Source organism: Hoplias malabaricus, chromosome 8 (assembly GCF_029633855.1).
Source record: "Hoplias malabaricus isolate fHopMal1 chromosome 8, fHopMal1.hap1, whole genome shotgun sequence".
In the NCBI taxonomy this organism is placed as follows: domain Eukaryota; kingdom Metazoa; phylum Chordata; class Actinopteri; order Characiformes; family Erythrinidae; genus Hoplias; species Hoplias malabaricus.
In genome coordinates this window covers 4,027,785-4,048,652 of record NC_089807.1, presented here as the reverse complement: position 1 = coordinate 4,048,652, position 20,868 = coordinate 4,027,785, and the positions used below count along the sequence as shown (strand labels likewise).

The 20,868-nt window shown below is 44.4% G+C and overlaps 1 protein-coding gene across 1 annotated transcript in view; it reads right to left on the bottom strand.

Moving 5' to 3' along the window:
- Nucleotides 1–19,776, bottom strand: part of jag2a (jagged canonical Notch ligand 2a) — a 58,456-nt gene extending 38,680 nt beyond the window's left edge. Inside the window, exons 1-3 of the mRNA XM_066679289.1 lie at nt 19,596–19,776; nt 17,484–17,777; nt 4,485–4,539 (exon numbers count right to left, since the gene is read on the bottom strand). Of these exons, the coding sequence (XP_066535386.1) occupies nt 4,485–4,539; nt 17,484–17,777; nt 19,596–19,658 (412 nt within the window). The 5' untranslated portion in view covers nt 19,659–19,776. The remainder of the gene's footprint in view (nt 1–4,484; nt 4,540–17,483; nt 17,778–19,595) is intronic.
- Nucleotides 19,777–20,868: the final 1,092 nt, after the last annotated feature.

Sequence of the window (20,868 nt, the reverse complement as noted above, 5' to 3'; positions counted from 1 at the left end):
ATCCCAAACTTCCTTCTCCATCCTGTATCTTTATTACAGTTTACATTCCTTTCCAGAGAATTTCTTTTTTTTTGTTTTTGCTTTCTGCAGGAATATTATTCCCACTCTTGAAATTACAGCTTTAGAAGCTGCTTGCACTTTCTGTTTCTCATAATACAAGTAATCCCAAACACATTCCGGGATGTTGAGCTCTACGCTCTCAGGTGACTAGTCCACTCTTCCGGAACATCAGCAGCTTCTTTTTTTTGTGTCTTCTTCCTAAATCTCAGTATGGACCTCTTGAATACATCAAGGACATCTTGACTACTTTTTGGCCCCAAGTGTTGTGTCGTCTCTTCATAGAGGAAAGACCAAAACAAACATCTGTGACTTGTTATCCTGATCCATTTTCTCCTCCATCCATCCATTCATCCATTATCCACCACTTATTCGGGGCCGGGTCGTGGGGGAAGCAGTTCGAGCAAAGAAACCCAGACCTCCCTCTCCCCAGCCACCGTCTCCAGCTCCTCCGGGGGTATACCGAGGCGTTCCCAGGCCAGTCGAGACATGTAGTCTCTCCAGCGTGTTCTTAGTCTGCCCGGGGGCCTCCTCCCCGTTGGACATGCCCGGAACAACTCACCAGGAAGGCATCCAGGAGGCATCCGAACCAGACGCCCGAACCACCTCGACTGTCTCCTCTCGACGTGGAGGAGCAGCGGCTCCACTCCGAGTCTCTCCCGGACGTCCGAGCTCCTAACCCTGTCTCTAAGGGAGAGTCCAGACGCCCTGCGGAGAAAACTCATTTCAGCCGCTTGTACCCGTGATCTCGTTCTTTCGGTCACTACCCAAAGCTCGTGACCATAGGTGAGGGTTGGGACGTAGATCGAACGGTAAATCGAGAGCTTTGCTTTTCTGCTCAGCTCTCTCTTCACCACAACGGACCGGTACAGAGCCCGCATTACTGCTGACGCTGCACCGATCCGCCTGTCAATCTCCCGCTCCATCTTTCCCTCACTCGTGAACAAGACCCCGAGGTACTTAAACTCCTCCACTTGAGGCAGGATCTCACTTTCAACCTGGAGAGAGCACTCCACCCTATTTTCTCCTGTCTCATAAAAATGAACGTGCTGTTTATGTGATGGGGAGTTTCAGTGGGACACAAGAGGTCCAGAGCCTAAATTGAATCCCTGGGTGCACCTGTTGCAACACTGTGCTACCTCTAATTTAAGTCCAGTTTATTGAAAGTGAGTTATCATACATCTCTTCAGAAACCGATGTCCCGATCACGTTTTTTTGGCCCGAGTCTTTTAACATTGAGAATTTGCCGATACAGAGTCCTGATCTGATACTTTGACTGTTACACAGTGCACACTTTAAGTAAACTCAGCCCAGTGTATCTGCTTGACACTGAACACTTGACACTGAAACCCCTGTAGGTGGGACTGTGATTCCATTGGCAACAGCACTAAATGATGGACAGCTAACTCTGGATGCTGATTGGCTAAATAAATCCGAAGACCAATGATAACCCAGTAAACAATTAGCCGTTGATTCAACGTTGAAATAATGTAATGACTACCGTCTAATCAACGTTCTCTTAAGGTTGAAAATGAATGTTGAAAAGACGTCCAAACACAGACATTGAAAAGACGACTAGTAGACGTATTTTGGACGTCCATTGACGTTATTAATTGGTCCCGAAATAAATTACTTGTATAAAATGCGTTTTGGACGTTCACTGACGTTATCGATTGGTCACCACTTAACTAACTTATTAAGATGGACTCTGGACGTCCATTGACGTTTAAAATATGTCCATGACGGACAGACTACTTTTAGACCTATTTTGAACGTCCAGGGACGTCCCTTGTTTACTGGGAAGTTCCAAAACACAACACGGCTTTTAGTGTCCAAATAGGGGACGGCTGACGACTTTAATCACATCCCCTCGTGCTCCAGCTCTGAATCCGCCTCGTGGGAATGTGCATTTGTGCAGAACAGTCAGGACGAAGTGTTTCTGCTACGGTGGCCAGCAGAGTCAGATCACAACAACATTTACAAAGTGTGCAGGAGAAGGAAGGAGTGTGAGCTTGCTGTCCAGGGGAAAATGGAGGATCTGCCTTAAGATCGAGCTCAATAACAGATCAGTAAAATAATGCTGTGATTGGCCCCGATACCAATCTTTGAGGTCAGATCGGGACATCCCTACGATATTTAGTTAATGTCCAAAAATAAATAAATAAACAAATAAATAAATAAATAAATAAAGACTGGTCTCTGACTTTTGCCCAGTACTCCATGACTGGAAATAACTGGCCATGAGTGTTGCTAAGACTGCCACAGACTTTCCTACAAGGACTTTGGTGAACGTACTTTGGCCACGCCCAGTTTCTGAAGGTCTTACATTCAGTGTTAAGATTTCTTCATAATGTCTGATCTTTTAAAAAGATGAATCCATAAAAATACTCTTGCACAATGTTTCTTTTCCACAGACTAATAAAAGATTACACTCAGCATGCAACGACATCATCTTGTTCCAAAAAGCACACACTCATTTCAGGATTTAACAAGCTAACTAGCTCATGTCAGAGCCACGTTGGCTGATAATGATGTAGGCTATGTGTGTATGGACACACACTCGACTGTGAGCCAGTGTGTGTGTGTATGTGTGTTTGTATGTGGTATGTGGTAGCAATGCAGCTGTCCAAGGCGTAATGAGCACACACACATCAGTGGAAAATAACAAGAAGCCGACAGTAATTAATGGCTTAACAAGGCAATGCTCTCATGGCTTTATATAGACAGACAGACATAGACACACACACACACACACACACAAATCTCTCCACAGATTTTAACCTAGACAAAAAAAAAAGCTTCTGGGTAACAGAGCTACTCTGAAACTCAATATTGATCCAAGAATACACTTACAGTAAAGTGCACAATTAAGCTTCTTTAACATTTTAATAAAAATGATTATAACCCTAGGGCTAAGAAATTAAAATAATAGAAGGGCCTTTTATATCACAGATAAGTTCATTTTTTTCAAGGGCCAAGCTTTTTACACACACACACACACACACAACACACACAACACAAGCCAAAAACATCGTTCACATTGACCACATTCCTCAATTAACCTCATTTCCTGCAGGAGTAGAGTCCATAAGTGAGCAAATACCAAAGGTCTGAGCAAAACAGGAAATAGGTGGTTTCACCTCTACCTACCACACGAAAACCAAGCTACCTGTGATCACAACAACAATCCACACGGCCACACACTCAAAACATCAACCCACATTCAAACCCACACTCAACACATGGCATATAGGAAACTGCAGGAGGAGAAAATAGTTTTTAAAAAAGGGATCAAAATCATGGTTAAAACAGCTCACTCTAAAGAAAAATCGCAATTAACTTTAACCTGTGAGCATTCGAGAAAGTCATTCTTGCATTAAGCCTGTCATAATTATAAAAGTCAGACCAGAACCATGCACAATTACCAGATTGCATTCATTCATTCATGATCTGTAAGCGCTTATCCAGTTCAGGGTCGTGGTGGGTCCAGAGCCTACCTGGAATCATTGGGCGCAAGGCTGGAATACACCCTGGAGGGGGCGCCAGTCCTTCACAGGGCAACACACTCACTCACACAATTTTGAGTCACCAATCCACCTACAAACGTGTGTTTTTGGACTGAGGGAGGAAACCGGAGCACCCGGAGGAAACCCACGCAGACACAGAGAGAACACACCACACTCCTCACAGACAGCCACCCAGAGCGGGAATCGAACCCACAACCTCCAGGCCCCTGGAGCTGTGTGACTGCGACACTAACCTGCTGCTCATGTGTGAGTGAGGGTGGCAGGCACCTATTATTCCAGCACAAATATGATTCAGGGGAAAGTCTACATACTTGTTGATTCCATTTGGATTTAGAGGCTGCGCAAGAGGGCGGCCAAGAAGGAATAGTCAAAGGTAGCTGAAAGGGCAGTGGTAGTGGATAAGAAGGGCACAGATTGGTTGGCTGGGGTAGTGGAGTAAAAGATTGATTGTGGCAATTATAGAGAATATGCTGAAGATGAAGTTGGTGATGTATCACATTAAGGTCACATTATACTGGTGGCACTGAGTATGCATTAACGGTGCCAGTAGGTCTAGGCACACTCTTAGTCACAATTACGATATAATCACCAGGTCAAATTATGGTATCACTTGATCACATATTTTAGGTAATTACCTGACCACAGTTATGAACTTGTCACCTGTACACAACTGCTTGATCACAGTAATTAATGCACTTGATCACCTTTGATTACACCCGATCACACTGTGTTCATTCACAGTTATTCAGATCTTGTCAGACCAACTAATAACTAATAATCCTTTGTAACCTAATTGTTCCTGTATTTTGACAAACCCCCCCAAAGAAAATTTCCACACAGAAGTGATGAAAATGTATTGTTGCTGTTAATGCTGGTAGAACTGATCCATTTGTTACTTACTGTCTCCAGAAAGTGTGCTGTTGTCCCACGCCTCCACAATCAGAGTGTACGCCCTCTACAGGAAGAAAAAATTAATTGTCAGTGTACACATAAAATATGCACAGCCTATATATCATTGCTGTCCAAAGGAAAACACGCATCTCCCTAAAGAGTAACTCTACAGAAGAAGGAAAAAACCCTTCCTAACTTTCAATGCAAGTCAATGTTAGAGGAATTTATTCCAAGTAATTTGGAGCATTTCTACTGGTCCATTCGTCATAAAATTTAATCCCAATGTGAAGGACCAATGCAACGTTCAAACGATGAAGTAAACTAAAAAAAAATAACATCGGAAAGTGACGATATGCTCCACCCACTAATTCATGTCTTCATCGCTAATCTCTTCCAGCTGCAGCAGGCATCCAACGTTTTCCTCCTAAATTAGTCTTTAACCATGGCTGTCACTGCGTAATGTGTGTTTTATACATCGCTGAGCTACACACCATCATGTTTCTGTTTTGAAATTATTTAAGGTGGATTGGTCTTTTTAAAAATGACACAAACCTCAGCAGTGTGGATTTACACATGATTTAAGGTCAAAAGAGGGAAATGCAATAATGGCAATAAAAGATGGTGGCACTAAAGATGTAGTGCATTAATAACGCATAAACAGGACAACCACATTTATACAACAAAAGTGTGTGTTTCACAGTCACATGGACCACGACTTCTAACTTGAACAACTCTGAGCTTGTGGTTTAGTGATGTTAAAACTAAAACTGATCCAGTTTGAAAGCGTGTAGATAAACACAATATGGATCAATGACTCACAGTATCTGTGCTGGGGAGGGTGTGTGTGTGTGTGTGTGTTTGAGATTGTCAGCCAGCAAGTGTGTGTATCTGTGCGTGACAAGTGTGAGACTGAGAGTGTGTAAGTGTGTAAAAGTGTGTGTGTATGTGTGTGTGTCATAACAGTGTGAATATGTGAATAACCTGGTTCCCACGCTGCGGTGACTTATTAGCTCATAATAAACCAGATGAACAGTGAGAAAAAGACAAGTGTGGGTGTGTGCTTGTGTGTGTGTGTGTAAGAATAAGTGTGAGGTCAAAATCATCATTGAAATACTTTTTATTTTACAAAACTAAAGGCTCAGGTCATGCACAGTAACTTTCTGAAAGCATTGACCCACTCAAGCCATATATTTATATATATTCCGGACCTTATGTGGACATTAATGAATTTTAATTAATTACCCCTGTGATAGAGCAACATACAGTGCACAGCAGCTGAGCTTTTTCCAGGAGTGGTATAGAGGGAGCAGGAAGGGTCAAATTAGCAAAAGGCATGTAAGGTTAATTATTTATTGTTGTAATGGTATTTTTATATATTTATAAACCTCATTAAAGTTTCTGGATTTACCACACAACACTGTAAGTGTCCCAAAAGAGCTGTTGTTAGGTCCTTCGGGCTATTTTTACTGGCGCCAGGACAGCGTTGTCTGGAGCCCTGCCCTGAGAGTGTCACTCATTCAAATCACAGCACTCATCACAAAGCACAGATCTGATTGGCCGAGTAGCCTCACGTGTGATATGGTGAAACACTTGTGATTAGTCTGTGAGTTTCCTGGAGCGCTAAACCTGAACCGTAATGACCAGAAGAGTCACACCATTAGAACAAACACTAATTAAACAACTTTTAATTGTTACAGGTCCAGATCCGGATAGGACAGTGTCTGGGTTCGGCCGCCTATTCGTGACCCCTTCACATTCAATAACAGTAGCCCTCTCCTCAAAATACAGCAGCTTTTAAAGCAACCCTAACACATGCTACAGACTACGCTGGACACTAGGGAACGACAGACAAATCAACAAGCAGCAAACTAAAAACAGCAAAGATTAAAGCTGCAGTTGCCCTCCAAATTCTTCACTGTAACATAAATCTATGAGCAGTAGGAGCAATCGCTACTATTCAATGGTCAGGACCCCCACAAAACCACCACAGAGCAGGTATGATTTGGGTGATGGATCATTCCCAGTGCTGTAGTGAAAACTGTCGTGGTGGCGATGTGTTAGTGTGGGATGTGCTGGTATGAATTGAAAGTTGCTAGGTGTTTGCTTAGGTATCCCAGGTGGTTGCTACAGTGTTGCTAACTGGTGGTTACTTATTCCAGGTGGTTCCCAAGGTTTTGCCAAACAGATGTGGCATTTCTAATGATTATTTGGTGTTACTTGTTGGTCCATTTGGTATTCCAGGTTGTTGCAGGTACTGCACATAAACCCATGTCAGATCAGTTTGAAAATACAGGAATACTAATTGGGTGTGTGTCTTATGATATTGTGAGGTTTTTTTGGTTATACACAACTTACTAACACAGAGCCCATGGACTGTGAGAAACACTGGTCATTCCTTTGAAGCAGCACTAAACTTTAGTAAGGTTCTAGACACTTGCAGCATGTCTACTGAGGGGTGTGTGTGTGTGAGGGCACATGTGACGAGAAGGGGGATTCATTAGTGAGATAGAAATGTGACACCCAACGTATACACATATGCCGACATATGCACACACACACACACACACACACACACACACACACACACACACACACACACACACACACACACACACACACACACACACACACACACACACACACACACACACACACACACACACACACACACACACACACACACACACACACACACACACACACACAAGCCATTCAATGAATAAATTAACCTTTTTCACGGTCAGTTAACACACAACAAACCGTTCACACTGTGCACCTTAACAACATTAAACACATTAAGTGTGGAGTCAGGGTGGTCTCTGATCAGTTATCTGCCTCATCTCTGTGAGAAAAGTCTAAGTATGCTCAAGTGCACTCACTAAATGCATTACAAGAGCTGCTTATAATTACTGACTTTACTGAGCTACTTTACTGTTCACCCATTGACTGCCCAGACATTAGTTTGCTCAGTCACCATGCCCAGTGCCAAATGTGGACTGCTGGGTTGTAAAACTCACGACACTGAACTGCTGAGCAGTGAAAATGCAGAAAAACGACTTGTTAATACGTGGCTGAAGTGTCTACGTTTTTATTCACTGTTTGAATTACCACAGAAACCTGTTTGTAACTTGTTGTTTAGTTTTGTAGCACTTTCAGTAAAACAGTTAGCCATCTCCATATTGTGGGGACATTTCCACAATTCGAAGTATCCATCCATCCACCCATCCATTATCTGTAAGCGCTTATCCAATTCAGGGTCACGGTGTGTCCAGAGCCTACCCTGAATTATTGGGCGCAAGGCAGGAATACACCCTGAACGGGGCCCCAGTCCTTCACAGGACAACACACACACTCACACATTCACACCTTCGGTCACTTCTGAGTCGCCAATCCACCTACCAATGAGTGTTTTTGGACCGTGGGAGGAAACCGGAGCACCCGGAGGAAACCCACGCAGACACAGGGAGAACACACCATACTCCTCACAGACAGTCACCCGGAGGAAACTCACGCAGACACAGGGAGAACACACCACACTCCTCACAGACAGTCACCCGGAGGAAACCCACGCAGACACAGGGAGAACACACCACACTCTTCACAGACAGTCCCCCGGAGGAAACCCACGCAGACACAGGGAGAACACACCACACTCCTCACAGACAGTCACCCAGAGGAAACCCACGCAGACACAGAGAGAACACACCACACTCCTCACAGACAGTCACCCGGAGGAAACCCACGCAGACACAGGGAGAACACACCACACTCCTCACAGACAGTCACCCGGAGGAAACCCATGCAGACACAGGGAGAACACACCACACTCCTCACAGACAGTCACCCGAAGGAAACCCACGCAGACACAGCGAGAACACACCACACTCCTCACAGACAGTCACCCAGAGGAAACCCACGCAGACACAGGGAGAACACACCACACTCCTCACAGACAGTCACCCGGAGGAAACCCATGCAGACACAGGGAGAACACACCACAATCCTCACAGACAGTCACCCGGAGGAAACCCACGTGGACACAAAGTGTTTTTTGATTCTAATCATGAACACTGCCTTTAAGTACTTTACTAAAGCTCTCATGGGTGAAGGTCATCAAACCATCACAGCAATGTTCCGGCAAAGTCAGGAAAACAAAGTCCTTACTAATACCCTTCTATCAGACGAATTACTGTTGGATTAATTAAGTTACACACTGTTGTGCATTGAATTCAGTTAAACAGGATCAATTACACTCTCTTTTTAATAAAACACACGAGTCAGATTTAAGCACTCACGAGGCCCACAGAGTATCATTCATCAGTGGGCAACATAACATTGTGGAGATTCATATAAGTTTCAGCTTTCTACGGGATTTGCCCCCAATCAAACAGGAACACATTCCCACACACGAGAGTACAAGCACATACAAGAACCAACACACCTCCTAATGCCTTTAGCGGAAACCTCTCATCCACATACTTTCACCAAAAGTGAAAACGATAGTGAATGATGGGAATAATGTGCACTGCTGATAGGAGTCTACCACAAAACCCAAAAATCCTCAGGGAAAAGGAAAGGAATTACACATAAAAGAATGAGAAGAATGTTATCTAATTAATTTTTGTATCTAATTTCAACTATAAACTGAAAAAACTGATCAAATGTAATATTCCGAATGTCTTTTACCTTTTTTTTTTTTCATAGTTACGATTATTTGCGGGATTGGAATTCAGATGTCTTACTGTGCCAAGTACAAACCAGTTAATATACGTACACACAAACATAGTTCAGTATATTGTTATTCAATAATCATTCAACTTGTAGTTTCAATAAAATACATATGTAAAGTTAGTCGGTCAAACTTTTATAAACAGCCTTGCTCTCAGCTCCCAGAGTGTTTGTATGCCTTGTTTTTTTTTTTAAAAACCATAAAGTGGACAGAACACAGAGCTGGTGTTCAGAGGCTCAACGGAGAAAAACCAGAGAAGCTGAATCTCATCTACGAACGAGGGCAAGAGGGGAACAGAAGACAGGAAAAGGTCCAAAATAACCTCTGGAATTACTGGAAAGAGAAGAAGAATCTGAGAGGGGGAGGCTGTTTTCATCTTTGCGAGTGGAGTGTGTATTTCTTGTTTCCATGAGCGACACCTGCAGTGTCCACAGGTATCAGGTCCATCTTTGAACTACTTTTCTATGGACAGCACGTTGTGTAGTGAGGATAAAATAAAAGCCTCCATGTTGACATCGAGGGTCTATGCTCTGTGGGTTCTGGAGTTTTTTAAGAAAGAGATGATAACCATTAACGTGAGACCATGCCTCAGTCCGTTGTAAGCGACCCCACACAGACCGTTTTGGAATATTGTTGTTTATGTTAATATTGTTGCAATCTAACTTAATCCTAATGTGAAATCTGACTGAGCTTGGGTCTTGGTCTGAAATGGCTTGGGTATTGTCTCTGGGCCATGAGAAACGGCATCTGGAAACATTTGGATGGTGGAAAGACCACAGAACATTGGAAAGCATAAAAACCGATGAAGATGTCACGCTATTTCTGCTCCATAGGTGGGTAATATCTACATATTTTTGCTGTTACAAATTACTTAAGGAGGAGCAACATTTGGGACAATGCTAACTGTATGAAAGTAAAAAGTACTACAAAATAAACAGCCGAAGTTACAAACAGTGAATAAAAACATACAGACAGTCACCTGGAGGAAACCCATGCAGACACAGGGAGAACACACCACACTCCTCGCAGCCAGTCACCCGGAGGAAACCCACGCAGACACAGGGAGAACACACCACACTCCTCACAGTCACCCGGAGGAAACCAACAGACACAGGGAGAACACACCACACTTCTCACAGACAGTCACCCGGAGGTAACCCACACAGACACAAGGAAAACACACCACACTCCTCACAGACAGTCACCCGGAGGAAACCCACACAGACACAGGGACAACACACCACACTCCTCACAGACAGTCACCCGGAGGAAACCCACACAGACACAGGGAGAACACACCAAAATCCTCACAGACAGTCACCCGGAGGAAACCCACACAGACACAGGGAGAATACACCACACTCCTCACAGACAGTCACCCGGAGGAAACCCACACAGACACAGGGAGAATACACCACACTCCTCACAGACAGTCACCCGGAGGAAACCCACACAGACACAGGGAGAACACACCACACTCCTCACAGACAGTCACCTGGAGGAAACCCATACAGACACAGGGAGAATACACCACACTCCTCACAGACAGTCACCCGGAGGAAACCCACACAGACACAGGGAGAATACACCACACTCCTCACAGACAGTCACCCGGAGGAAACCCACACAGACACAGGGAGAACACACCACACTACTCACACACAGGCACCCAGAGCAGGAATCGAACCCACAACCTGTGTGACTGCGACACTACCTGCTGCGCCACTGTGAAGCCCTCCACCTACAGTTACAGAGGGTAATTCACTTTTACTGCACTGTTCTGAAATCAAGTGGGGAACTGATTTTCTACCTTCCTGTGAATGATACATAGTGCACTTTCTGCAGTTCTGAGCCTGGAGTAGCCATTGTCGTTTGAGCCACTGTAGTCTTCCACGGTAAGCACACTAAAAGTGGCAACATTACAGAAGTAGTTCATTTAGGACGCAGGGTTTGTCCTCTCATTCTATAGGGGAAAACACTATTCATAGCTCTAGTTCACAACAATGGCTCCAGTATCTTCAGGTATTCCAACCATGCACACATTTGAAATTCATAAGCCACAAAGAAGACTGCCCGTATTCAACAGAGTCATTTAGGAAGCACTTTCCCAGAGGCTCTGGAGTGTGCCGACAGGCTAGGGGGATTAATCCTGTCACTACAGCCTTCAATCCTTTAGATTTAATGTAGTAAAATCTTGAGTTTTGCCCACTATCTACTGGCTAGTTGCTCTTGCCTTTTCTGACGTTGATCTCCCACTGGTGTCAGAAGTGGGACGTGACTGAGGCACTACAATGACACATTGAAGGACTCAAGGTAGACCGTGAGCATGCAGCTGTGCTTGGCATTCAAAGGGGTGGTGCTAATAGTGCTAATCAACCTCCAAGAGGGAAAGTACTGCAACCTTAACACAGAAATAAAAAGGTTTCACTGGCAATTCAGCAAAGCGCTGGCATCGGGGCACAAAGCCACCCGGCACTCTGAGGATTGGTGGACAGTGTGTGTGTTAACACAGTGTTAACAGTGTGAACCAGTGTAAATATATCTGTTGTGGACGAGTACTGCTGAACACACAGCATCACGGTTAGCAGTGGGAGCCCTGGGGACAAGATATGGTGCCAATCTGCAACCACCAAGTGGTAAGCTAGCACCTCATTAGCTGCAGATGAACAGAAGTGTGTGGTGTTGAATGTGAGCCTGATAAAAGATACAGAACTTATAGCTCTACAGCCCATTTTGAGGTCACTCTTTTTCTAGTAGCTGAAAAAACTTATTTACACATATCTCTTTGGCAACATCTCTTGAGTGTGTATAGGTTCATTACCAATTATTCATTCATTCATTATCTGTAAGCGCTTATCCAGTTCAGGGTCGCCTACCTGGAATCATTGGGCGCAAGGTGGGAATACACCCTGGAGGGGGCGCCAGTCCTTCACAGGGCAACACACACACACTTTTGAGTTGCCAATCCACCTACCAATGTGTGTTTTTGGACTGTGGGAGGAAACTGGATCACCTGGAGGAAACCCACACAGACACAGTGAAAACACACCAACTCCTCACAGACAGTCACCCGGAGCGGGAATCGAACCTACAACCTCCAGGTCCCTGGAGCTGTGTGAATGCGACACTCCCTGCTGCACCACCGTGCCGCCCTCATTACCTCATTAGTCCATGTGAAAATAGGCTGGTATTTTATATACAATTAAAGCACTTTTTTAGGATCTTTTCATATCACAGATCTTCCATCAACAAGACGTCACAAACAGCAGGCTTCTCCATCTTCATAAACACTGTTTTCCTAAACGCTGCCCCTCTTCCTCTGGCACACCCACCCTTGCCAGACACAATAGCAACAGCGGAAGATTGACCAGAGATTTATTCACTTGATGCGGGAAAAAAAATGTTGTCTTCAAAGAATCAAAGGCATATTTTTTGCAAACTATACACAATATTCTCCAAAGTGTGTAGACACCCCTTACGATTAGTGAATTGCTTTATAGTCCTTGATGGTTACACTTTTGCCTTTATTTGGCTGGATCTTTAAATATACAGTTAGTTGTCCCTCACTACAAATTCAATACTTGCCTTCAACTGGAATACCTCAACATGCAATTTGACTGGATTGGTTCCTTAGGTTTATGACATATGAAAGACTGGCTCTCTGAATCCATGTTTTTACAACAGTTTTGGAACAGCGAGAATGTCTTGTAGCCTTTAACAGACCAGCACATGAACATGATAAACTCCTGATTAATTCCCTTCATTTCAGAAGACGTGTTGGATGTTAGGTGCACAAATAAGTTTTACATTTTTTTTTTCTTTTTGTGATGTGTAATTGTAATTCAAAATTCAAACATTCTCCCATTTCGTTGTTTTACAGTAACTTGCATAATATTAAAAATTACAACTTTGTCACTGTTTTTGTTATGAGTTTCTTCAAGTAAAAACACTGCAAAAGCATTCATTCATTCATTCATTATCTGTAACCCTTATCCAGTTCAGGGTGGCGGTGGGTCCAGAGCCTACCTGGAATCATTTGGCGCAAGGCAGGAATACACTCTGGAGGGGGCGCCAGTCCTCGTCTGGTGACTGTCTGTGAGGAGTGTGGTGTGTTCTCCCTGTGTCTGCGTGGGTTTCCTCCGGGTGACTGTCTGTGAGGAGTGTGGTGTGTTCTCCCTGTGTCTGCGTGGGTTTCCTCCAGGTGACTGTCTGTGAGGAGTGTGGTGTATTCTCCCTGTGTCTGCGTGGGTTTCCTCCGGGTGACTGTCTGTGAGGAGTGTGGTGTGTTCTCCCTGTGTCTGCGTGGGTTTCCTCCAGGTGACTGTCTGTGAGGAGTGTGGTGTGTTCTCTCTGTGTCTGTGTGGGTTTCCTCCGGGTGACTGTCTGTGAGGAGTGTGGTGTGTTCTCCCTGTGTCTGCGTGGGTTTCCTCCGGGTGCTCCGGTTTCCTGCCACAGTCCAAAAACACACGTGGGTAGGTGGATTGGCGACTCAAAAGTGTCCGTAGGTGTGAGTGTGTGAGTAAATGTGTGACTGTGTGTGTTGCCCTGTGAAGGACTGGTGCCCCCTCCAGGGTGTATTCCCGCCTTGCGCCCAATGATTCCAGGTAGGCTCTGGACCCACCGCGACCCTGAACTGGATAAGGGTTACAGATAATGAATGAATGAATGAATTATTGCAATTAAATCACTCAAAGAATTTATATGTGACTATTATACATCAGTAAATTACATCATGTCACTATATGTGACCATTGGTTTCCAAATCATTGTCTCTCCAACTGGAACAAGAGAACGGACTCCTGAAACTAAAAACATGACGCAGGACGGGAGACTTCATTAACATCACTCTATATCCCATCTTTCTTGAAGAAACTCAGAACCCTTAACTGCCACAATGGCCCTGAAATCACTGTTGAATTTTCTATCCTAATAATTGTGTAAGCCTGTGTTTTCAAGTCAGACAGCCACCAAAACTTGGCTTATATATCGTCCGGACGCCAACAACAACAAAACCGATAACTGTAAAATACACAGTGATAGCAAAATATAACAACACTCCCAATCTATTCCTTGGCCTTTCAGAGACCGTACACAGCACTAACTCAAACAACTGACATCAAAGACATTACAGTAAATGCTTTTATAAAAACCCTGTCGTACCCTAACTCTAACATCGGGCAGTAGTTTGTATGTTTTAAAGACATCTTTTTTGCATCTGTGCACTGGCCTTTGATACCAAGCTTTTCTGGACAGCAGTCCTGCCATAAATCTCAGTATTTTTTAAAGCATTTTTGTCCATACCAGCACACAGAAGGTCTGATTCCATTCTGTGGAGCAAGTACACACTATGAATACACACTGATGTGTAATCTGTAACAACCTTTACACACAGTGCAATTTATCTGTGCACAAAAAAAACGTGAAATGCGAATATACCAGATAGAATTTTGCTTGCCACACACGAATTTGCAAAATTGTTCGATTCCCTTCTGCTCTGCTTTTCTCTAAACCTTCTCCACCAATGTTTAGAAGCGTTAAGTGAGTGTTTGACACAGTTGTGGATAGTGTTAACATCTCTAAGAGGACTCAGACTGAGTTAGAGAAATTATATATGAAAGGTCTAGAATGAGGGCGGCACGGTGGAGCAGCAGGTAGTGACACTGTCACACAACGCCAGGGACCTGAAGGTTGTGGGTTTGATTTCCGCTCTGTGAGGAGTCTTTGAGAAGTCTTTGAGGAGTGTGGTGTGTTCTCCCCGTGTCTGCGTGGGTTTCCTCCAGGTGAATGGAGTGTGGTGTGTTTTCCCTGTGTCTGTGTGGGGTTCACCTCACTCACTCACTCCACCTCACCTCACTCACCTCACTTCACCTCACCTCACTCACCTCACCTCCCCTCCCTCCCTCACTCACCTCACCCACTCGCTCACTCACCTTACTCACTCACTCACCTCACTCACCTTACTCACCTCACTCACCTCCCTCACCTCCCTCACTCACTCACTCACTCACTCCACCTCACCTCACCTCACTCACTCACCTTACTTGCTCACTCACCTCACTCATTCACCTCACCTCCCTCACCTCACCCACTCACCTTACTCACTCACCTCACCTCACTCGCTCACTCACCTCACCTCACTCACTCACCTCACCTCCCTCACTCACCTCCCTCTCACCTTACTTGCTCACTCACCTCACTCATTCACCTCACCTCACCCACTCACCTTACTCACTCACCTCCCTCACCTCACTCGCTCACTCACCTTACTCACCTCACCTCACTCGCTCACTCACCTTACTCACCTCACCTCCCTCACTCACCTCACTCACTCACTCACCTTACCTCCCTCACTCACCTCACTCACTCACCTCACTCACTCACCTTACCTCCCTCACTCACCTTACTCACCTCACCTCACTCGCTCACTCACTCACCTCACCTCCCTCACCCGCTCACTCACCTTACCTCACTCACTCACCTTACTCACCTCACCTCCCTCACTCACCTTACTCACCTTACTCACCTCACCTCACTCGCTCACTCACCTTACTCACCTCACCTCACTCGCTCGCTCACTCACCTCACCTCCCTCACTCACTCACCTTACTCACCTCACCTCCCTCACTCACCTTACTCACCTCACCTCACTCGCTCACTCACCTCACTCGCTCACCTCACCTCACTCGCTCGCTCGCTCACTCACCTTACTCACCTCACTCGCTCACCTTACTCGCTCACTCACCTCACTCGCTCACTCACCTCACTCGCTCACCTCACCTCACTCACTCCCTCACCTCACTCACCTCACCTCACTCACTCACTCACTCACCTCACTCACTCACTCGCTCACTCGCTCACCTTACTCACCTCACTCATTCACCTCACTCACATACATAAATTCATTTAGTTATTGCTCCATAACTGACATTTTTTCTAGCTGCTGTAGCACATCAATAAACTGCTAAACAAAGGAGCAGTATTTATCTCATACTCACTCACATTTAGGAAATACTCTGATACTATTCAGTGCATCACATAAAAACATTGTGCCATTGTTATCTAAAAAACAAATATGCACCTCACGTTTTGGTCCAGACCTTCAGACCAACAAGACCTATAATCACCATTTACCATTCACAGCCTAAATCCAACATGCTCTCACAAAGCGTGAGTCAATTTTTCCTGTGAAAAAACACACACACACACACCTAAAAATAATGTAAATGCTGGCTGTTCCTTATTTGAACAAAAGGAATGTCTCTAATCTCTGAATCTGTCCTGGTTATTTGACAACAATGCATCTATCGGAAATGTGATCACACAGGCAACTCCCTCTGCCCTCGCTCCCTGTCTCTCTCTCTCTCTCTCTCTCTCACACACACAATCTCAATCTCCCCCTCTACCCTCACTTGCTCTCTCACTCTCTCACTCTGCCCTCTACAGCCCCCTCTGTATCTTATATCACTCTCTCTGAACATGCCGGGTCTAGTTTTGTTCTCTGACTTATGTAAACCACCACTGCTTTATTGCTTACGCTGCAAAACTCACCTTCCCTTTCAACACTGAACCAGGGCAGATGTGTGTGCTCTTGACACTGACATGGAGTGATTATAGGGAGTTTATGATGCTTTACGTAAACTCAGTTTTTAATAGGGGCTTGTAACTTGCCAGAACAATCAGCCTCTCTTAAAATGTAATGCTTTTTTTTTTTTTTTAAAAATGAAGGGCATTAGCTGGGAATTTGGTCCCATTTGTTCCATCACTTCAGAGAATGTAGTTCCATAGCTCCATATGCCTCTGGTGCACGCGGCATTAAGCTCTGTGCATGCCTAGCTAACAGTAGTTAATTCATTCCTTAAAAGAGGTGTCTAAAATCATTTGGAAATATGTGCATAATGTAAATATATCATGGATGTATCCGTTTACGTTTATGACACTGGAGAGACACCCTACTCCAGAGTGACTAACACAGTTACAGATGTAAGTGAAGGTAAGAGTCTTGCTCAAGGACTCTTAAAAGGTAAAGTGTGGGAATCAAACCCCATTAAACCCCACGGAGGACAGTGTTGTTATCCACTACACTGACCGCCCCCCTCTGAGTCTTCAGCACAGCAACAGTGTGTGCGTCAGAATTAGGCAGTCCCATAAATAACAAGAATAAACAATATTATTGTCATCTTAAAACTACTAATACAATGGTTGTTATTGAGGTCAGTGATAAGTCTATGATGTAATTACTGTGCAGTATAGAGTGTAGACTGTAAGAATACGTTACTCACCGGCCAGGCAAATTGAAAGGGAATGGTGATGGTTGCCATGTCACCGTGCTTTTCCCGGTTGTTGTTGTTGCTGACCTGAAATGTGTTTGTCCCGAGCATGGCACTGGTGCCACTGCCGTAAATACACTGCCCTCCGGCAGTCACCTCCACCTGGTACTCCTTCGCACATCCTCGGAAATACGTCCGACACAAACACACATCTCCACCTCCACAGCAGTGTCCATTCAGCAGCTTCCCACCACTGTTCTCTACCCAATCCACGCGCAGCTCCAGATAACCCGAGGACCTGCACACCTGACAAAAACAACAACAGCATCAAAATGACAGCCCTAAGCTCTCCGAGCGGTCCCCTCAGTGGTACGTATTTAGTATCTATAAGAAGGCAAGAGGGAATACTTTTGCACATATGGATTTTATGACCATTGTTATACCTTGAGGTACATTAACACTATAAGGCTGTAACTTTAGTGAGCACAATTGTATCTACAGAGTGGATCTTCTTCTGACAGAGCAGCTTTCCTTAAGGTTGGGGCCAGAGAAAAAAAAGTCTAGTCGTTCAATTTTACCAGTTTAGTGAATCTGCTTCTGCTGTATGTAAAACAGGCAACACTTAATTAAAAACAAAGTTATCATTCATTATCTGTAACCCTTATCCAGTTCAGGGCTGCAGTGGGTCCAGAGCCTACCTGGAATCATTGGGTGCAAGGTGGGAACACACCCTGGAGGGGGCGCCAGTCCTTCACAGGGCAAAACACACACTCACACATTCACTCACACACTCACACATTCACTCACACACTCACACCTACGGACACTTTTGAGTCGCCAATTCACCTACCAACGTGTGTCTTTGGACTGTGGGAGGAAACCCACGCAGACACAGGGATAACAGACCACACTCCTCACAGACAGTCACCCGGAGGAAACCCACGCAAACACAAGGAGAACACACCACACTCCTCACAGACAGTCACCCGGAGGAAACCCACGCAGACACAGGGAGAACACACCACACTCCTCACAGACAGTCACCCGGAGCAGGAAACTAACCTGTGACTGTGACACTACCAGCTGCGCCACCGTGCATCCCACAAAGTTATCGAAAATTTTAAATTTTACCACTATTATCTTTTTTAAAAAATGCTAAGAATAGTTTCTCGAGAAAATAATTTAAATGTATTACGTTAAGAGTTAAAGTCAGGTTCAGGCAAATGTAGAAACTAGACTGCAAGCTTAGCTTTGAATTCGCTGTTCCTCTCATGTCACTCAAATCAATGCTTTTCATCACATGTGCTCATTCATCCCAAAGTCACCCTCCAGCCCTAAAAACTCATCTCTGTCAAAGGAAAAAGAAAATCCCTAATGCCTTAAGTGACAGGGATAAGATTAGTAACTCTATCCTTTCGACTTCATCCAGTAAGCGCAGATCTATGAACATACATTTAGTCCTTGACCCTATTTCCACATTCCTTTCCACACCTTCAGCTCCAAACCCTACCCTGCACGTTCACTGGGATTGGTTCTTCAGATATATGATGTAAGAAACACTGGCGTTCTTAATCCAGGTTTTTGAGACCTTGACACTGCAGTTTCAAAGTCGCACTGGCTGCTTATTTCACTCATGAGAGTTTCTAGAGTAAAACCACTCCACACAAACATGTTAACAAGATTAAACACTTGATTTTTTATTTACAGGAAGGTGTATTTAAAAGCAGTTTATCCTGCTCATTCACACTGAAGATATAAGGAGTGTTTCAGCCAGCACTGCTGTTGTGAAAAAAGCACAGCCAATTAGAACAGAGGTCATTTACATATCAGTGAGGTTGGACAAAATGGCCATGAAAAATTAATTATGACGTAATCACAGATAAAACTGTAAGAATGGGCTCTTTAAAGAGAACCGTTGTAACACGTTGTGAATTTAAAAAATCACATGCTTTCTTCAGAGGAGAAAGGGTCAAGTTCATTAAGACTGGAATGTGAAAACACAAAGCAAAGGCAGAGAAGAAAACAGTGAAGGAGTTAAAGTAGAGAGAAAAGAAGAACATTGTGAAAGAGAGATTATGAAAGTGGAGAAACCGGCGGTTATCAAAGTTATCCAAGTGAACTCACCTCAGTGCACAAAGAGAATACAAGGCAAACTATGGAGAAGCAGCTGCTCGTGGAGCACCTCATGACTCAGGTGAAGGGTTAAGGGAAAGACCCAGAGAATAAAACGCGGTTATCCATCATAAAAATCCAGATTGCTGCTTATTTAAACTCGACGTATCCTCACGTGCGTCCTCACTCCTCCTCCGCTCGCTTTCTGGAGAGCTGCTCTCTGCTCAGCATGAAGCCAGAGGAGGCGGGGCCATGTTGACAAATGCTCCGCCCCTATCGCGCTCTCATTGGTCTGTGTTGAGAGAGGGTGTTTTTGGCCACGCCCTCTTTGCTTCCCGCGTTAGGCTAATTCTAACGGTTAGATGTAAACGTTATTCACTCATAGTACGGTATATATTCAAAAGTAAACCGTCGCTCTAAGAGTGAGTCGACTCAGCCACTTTAAAATGCTCACACTTTGGCGGTTAGGCTTGTTTAATACATTAACACCATGAAACTATATGATATGCTTTATGGACCCGCCAAATATGTGCATAAGCTCAACATGCTCAAGGCTAATTGTGGGCTAAAGGGGTATAAACCACTCAGCAATGACCGTTAGAGCTGCACTGAAGTAATGGAGCTGCGTTCAGTTCCCTTAAAAATGATTCAGTGATGACCACAATCCAATGCTGGTGGGATTTATACCCCTCCACCTCCCGTAATTGTGACCTTGCTCATGTGCAGGTGCTCCACATCAGAGCATTCTGTTACTTAGTGCCATCCTCTGGACATTGGAAAGCTTTTTGAGTGTAAGAAAAATGACCAAACACATAACTGAGCAGCGTGGGCACAAAAAAAGCAGACATTCAATGTGTAACTACTGTGCCAGGTGTCCAATTAGCTTCTATGTCATTTATTTACATGCAGTTCTGTTCCCTGAGAGGAGAAAGCAGAGGAGGGAACAGTAGGGAGAAGGATGTGGATTTGCGCCCCCTACTGATGCTCCTTTATTTAAAGCTAAGTTTCACATTTCCAGCTCCAAACCTGTCGTGTGACGCTAAATTAATATTTGTGAACAGACTTTAAGGGGGTTAGCTATCCTGTAACACAAGAACGAGAGACAATTTGTCTCCTCTCTGTCACAGTATCAGTTTCTGTGATTCTGGGAAGGCTTTACGCTAAATGTTGGAACATTCTGTGAGCATTTAATGGCATTCAGCCACAAACATTTGTGGGGTAAGGTATTGATGTTAGATGCTAAGTTCTGGCACTCCACTAAACCACAGCACAGTGCTGAAGGATT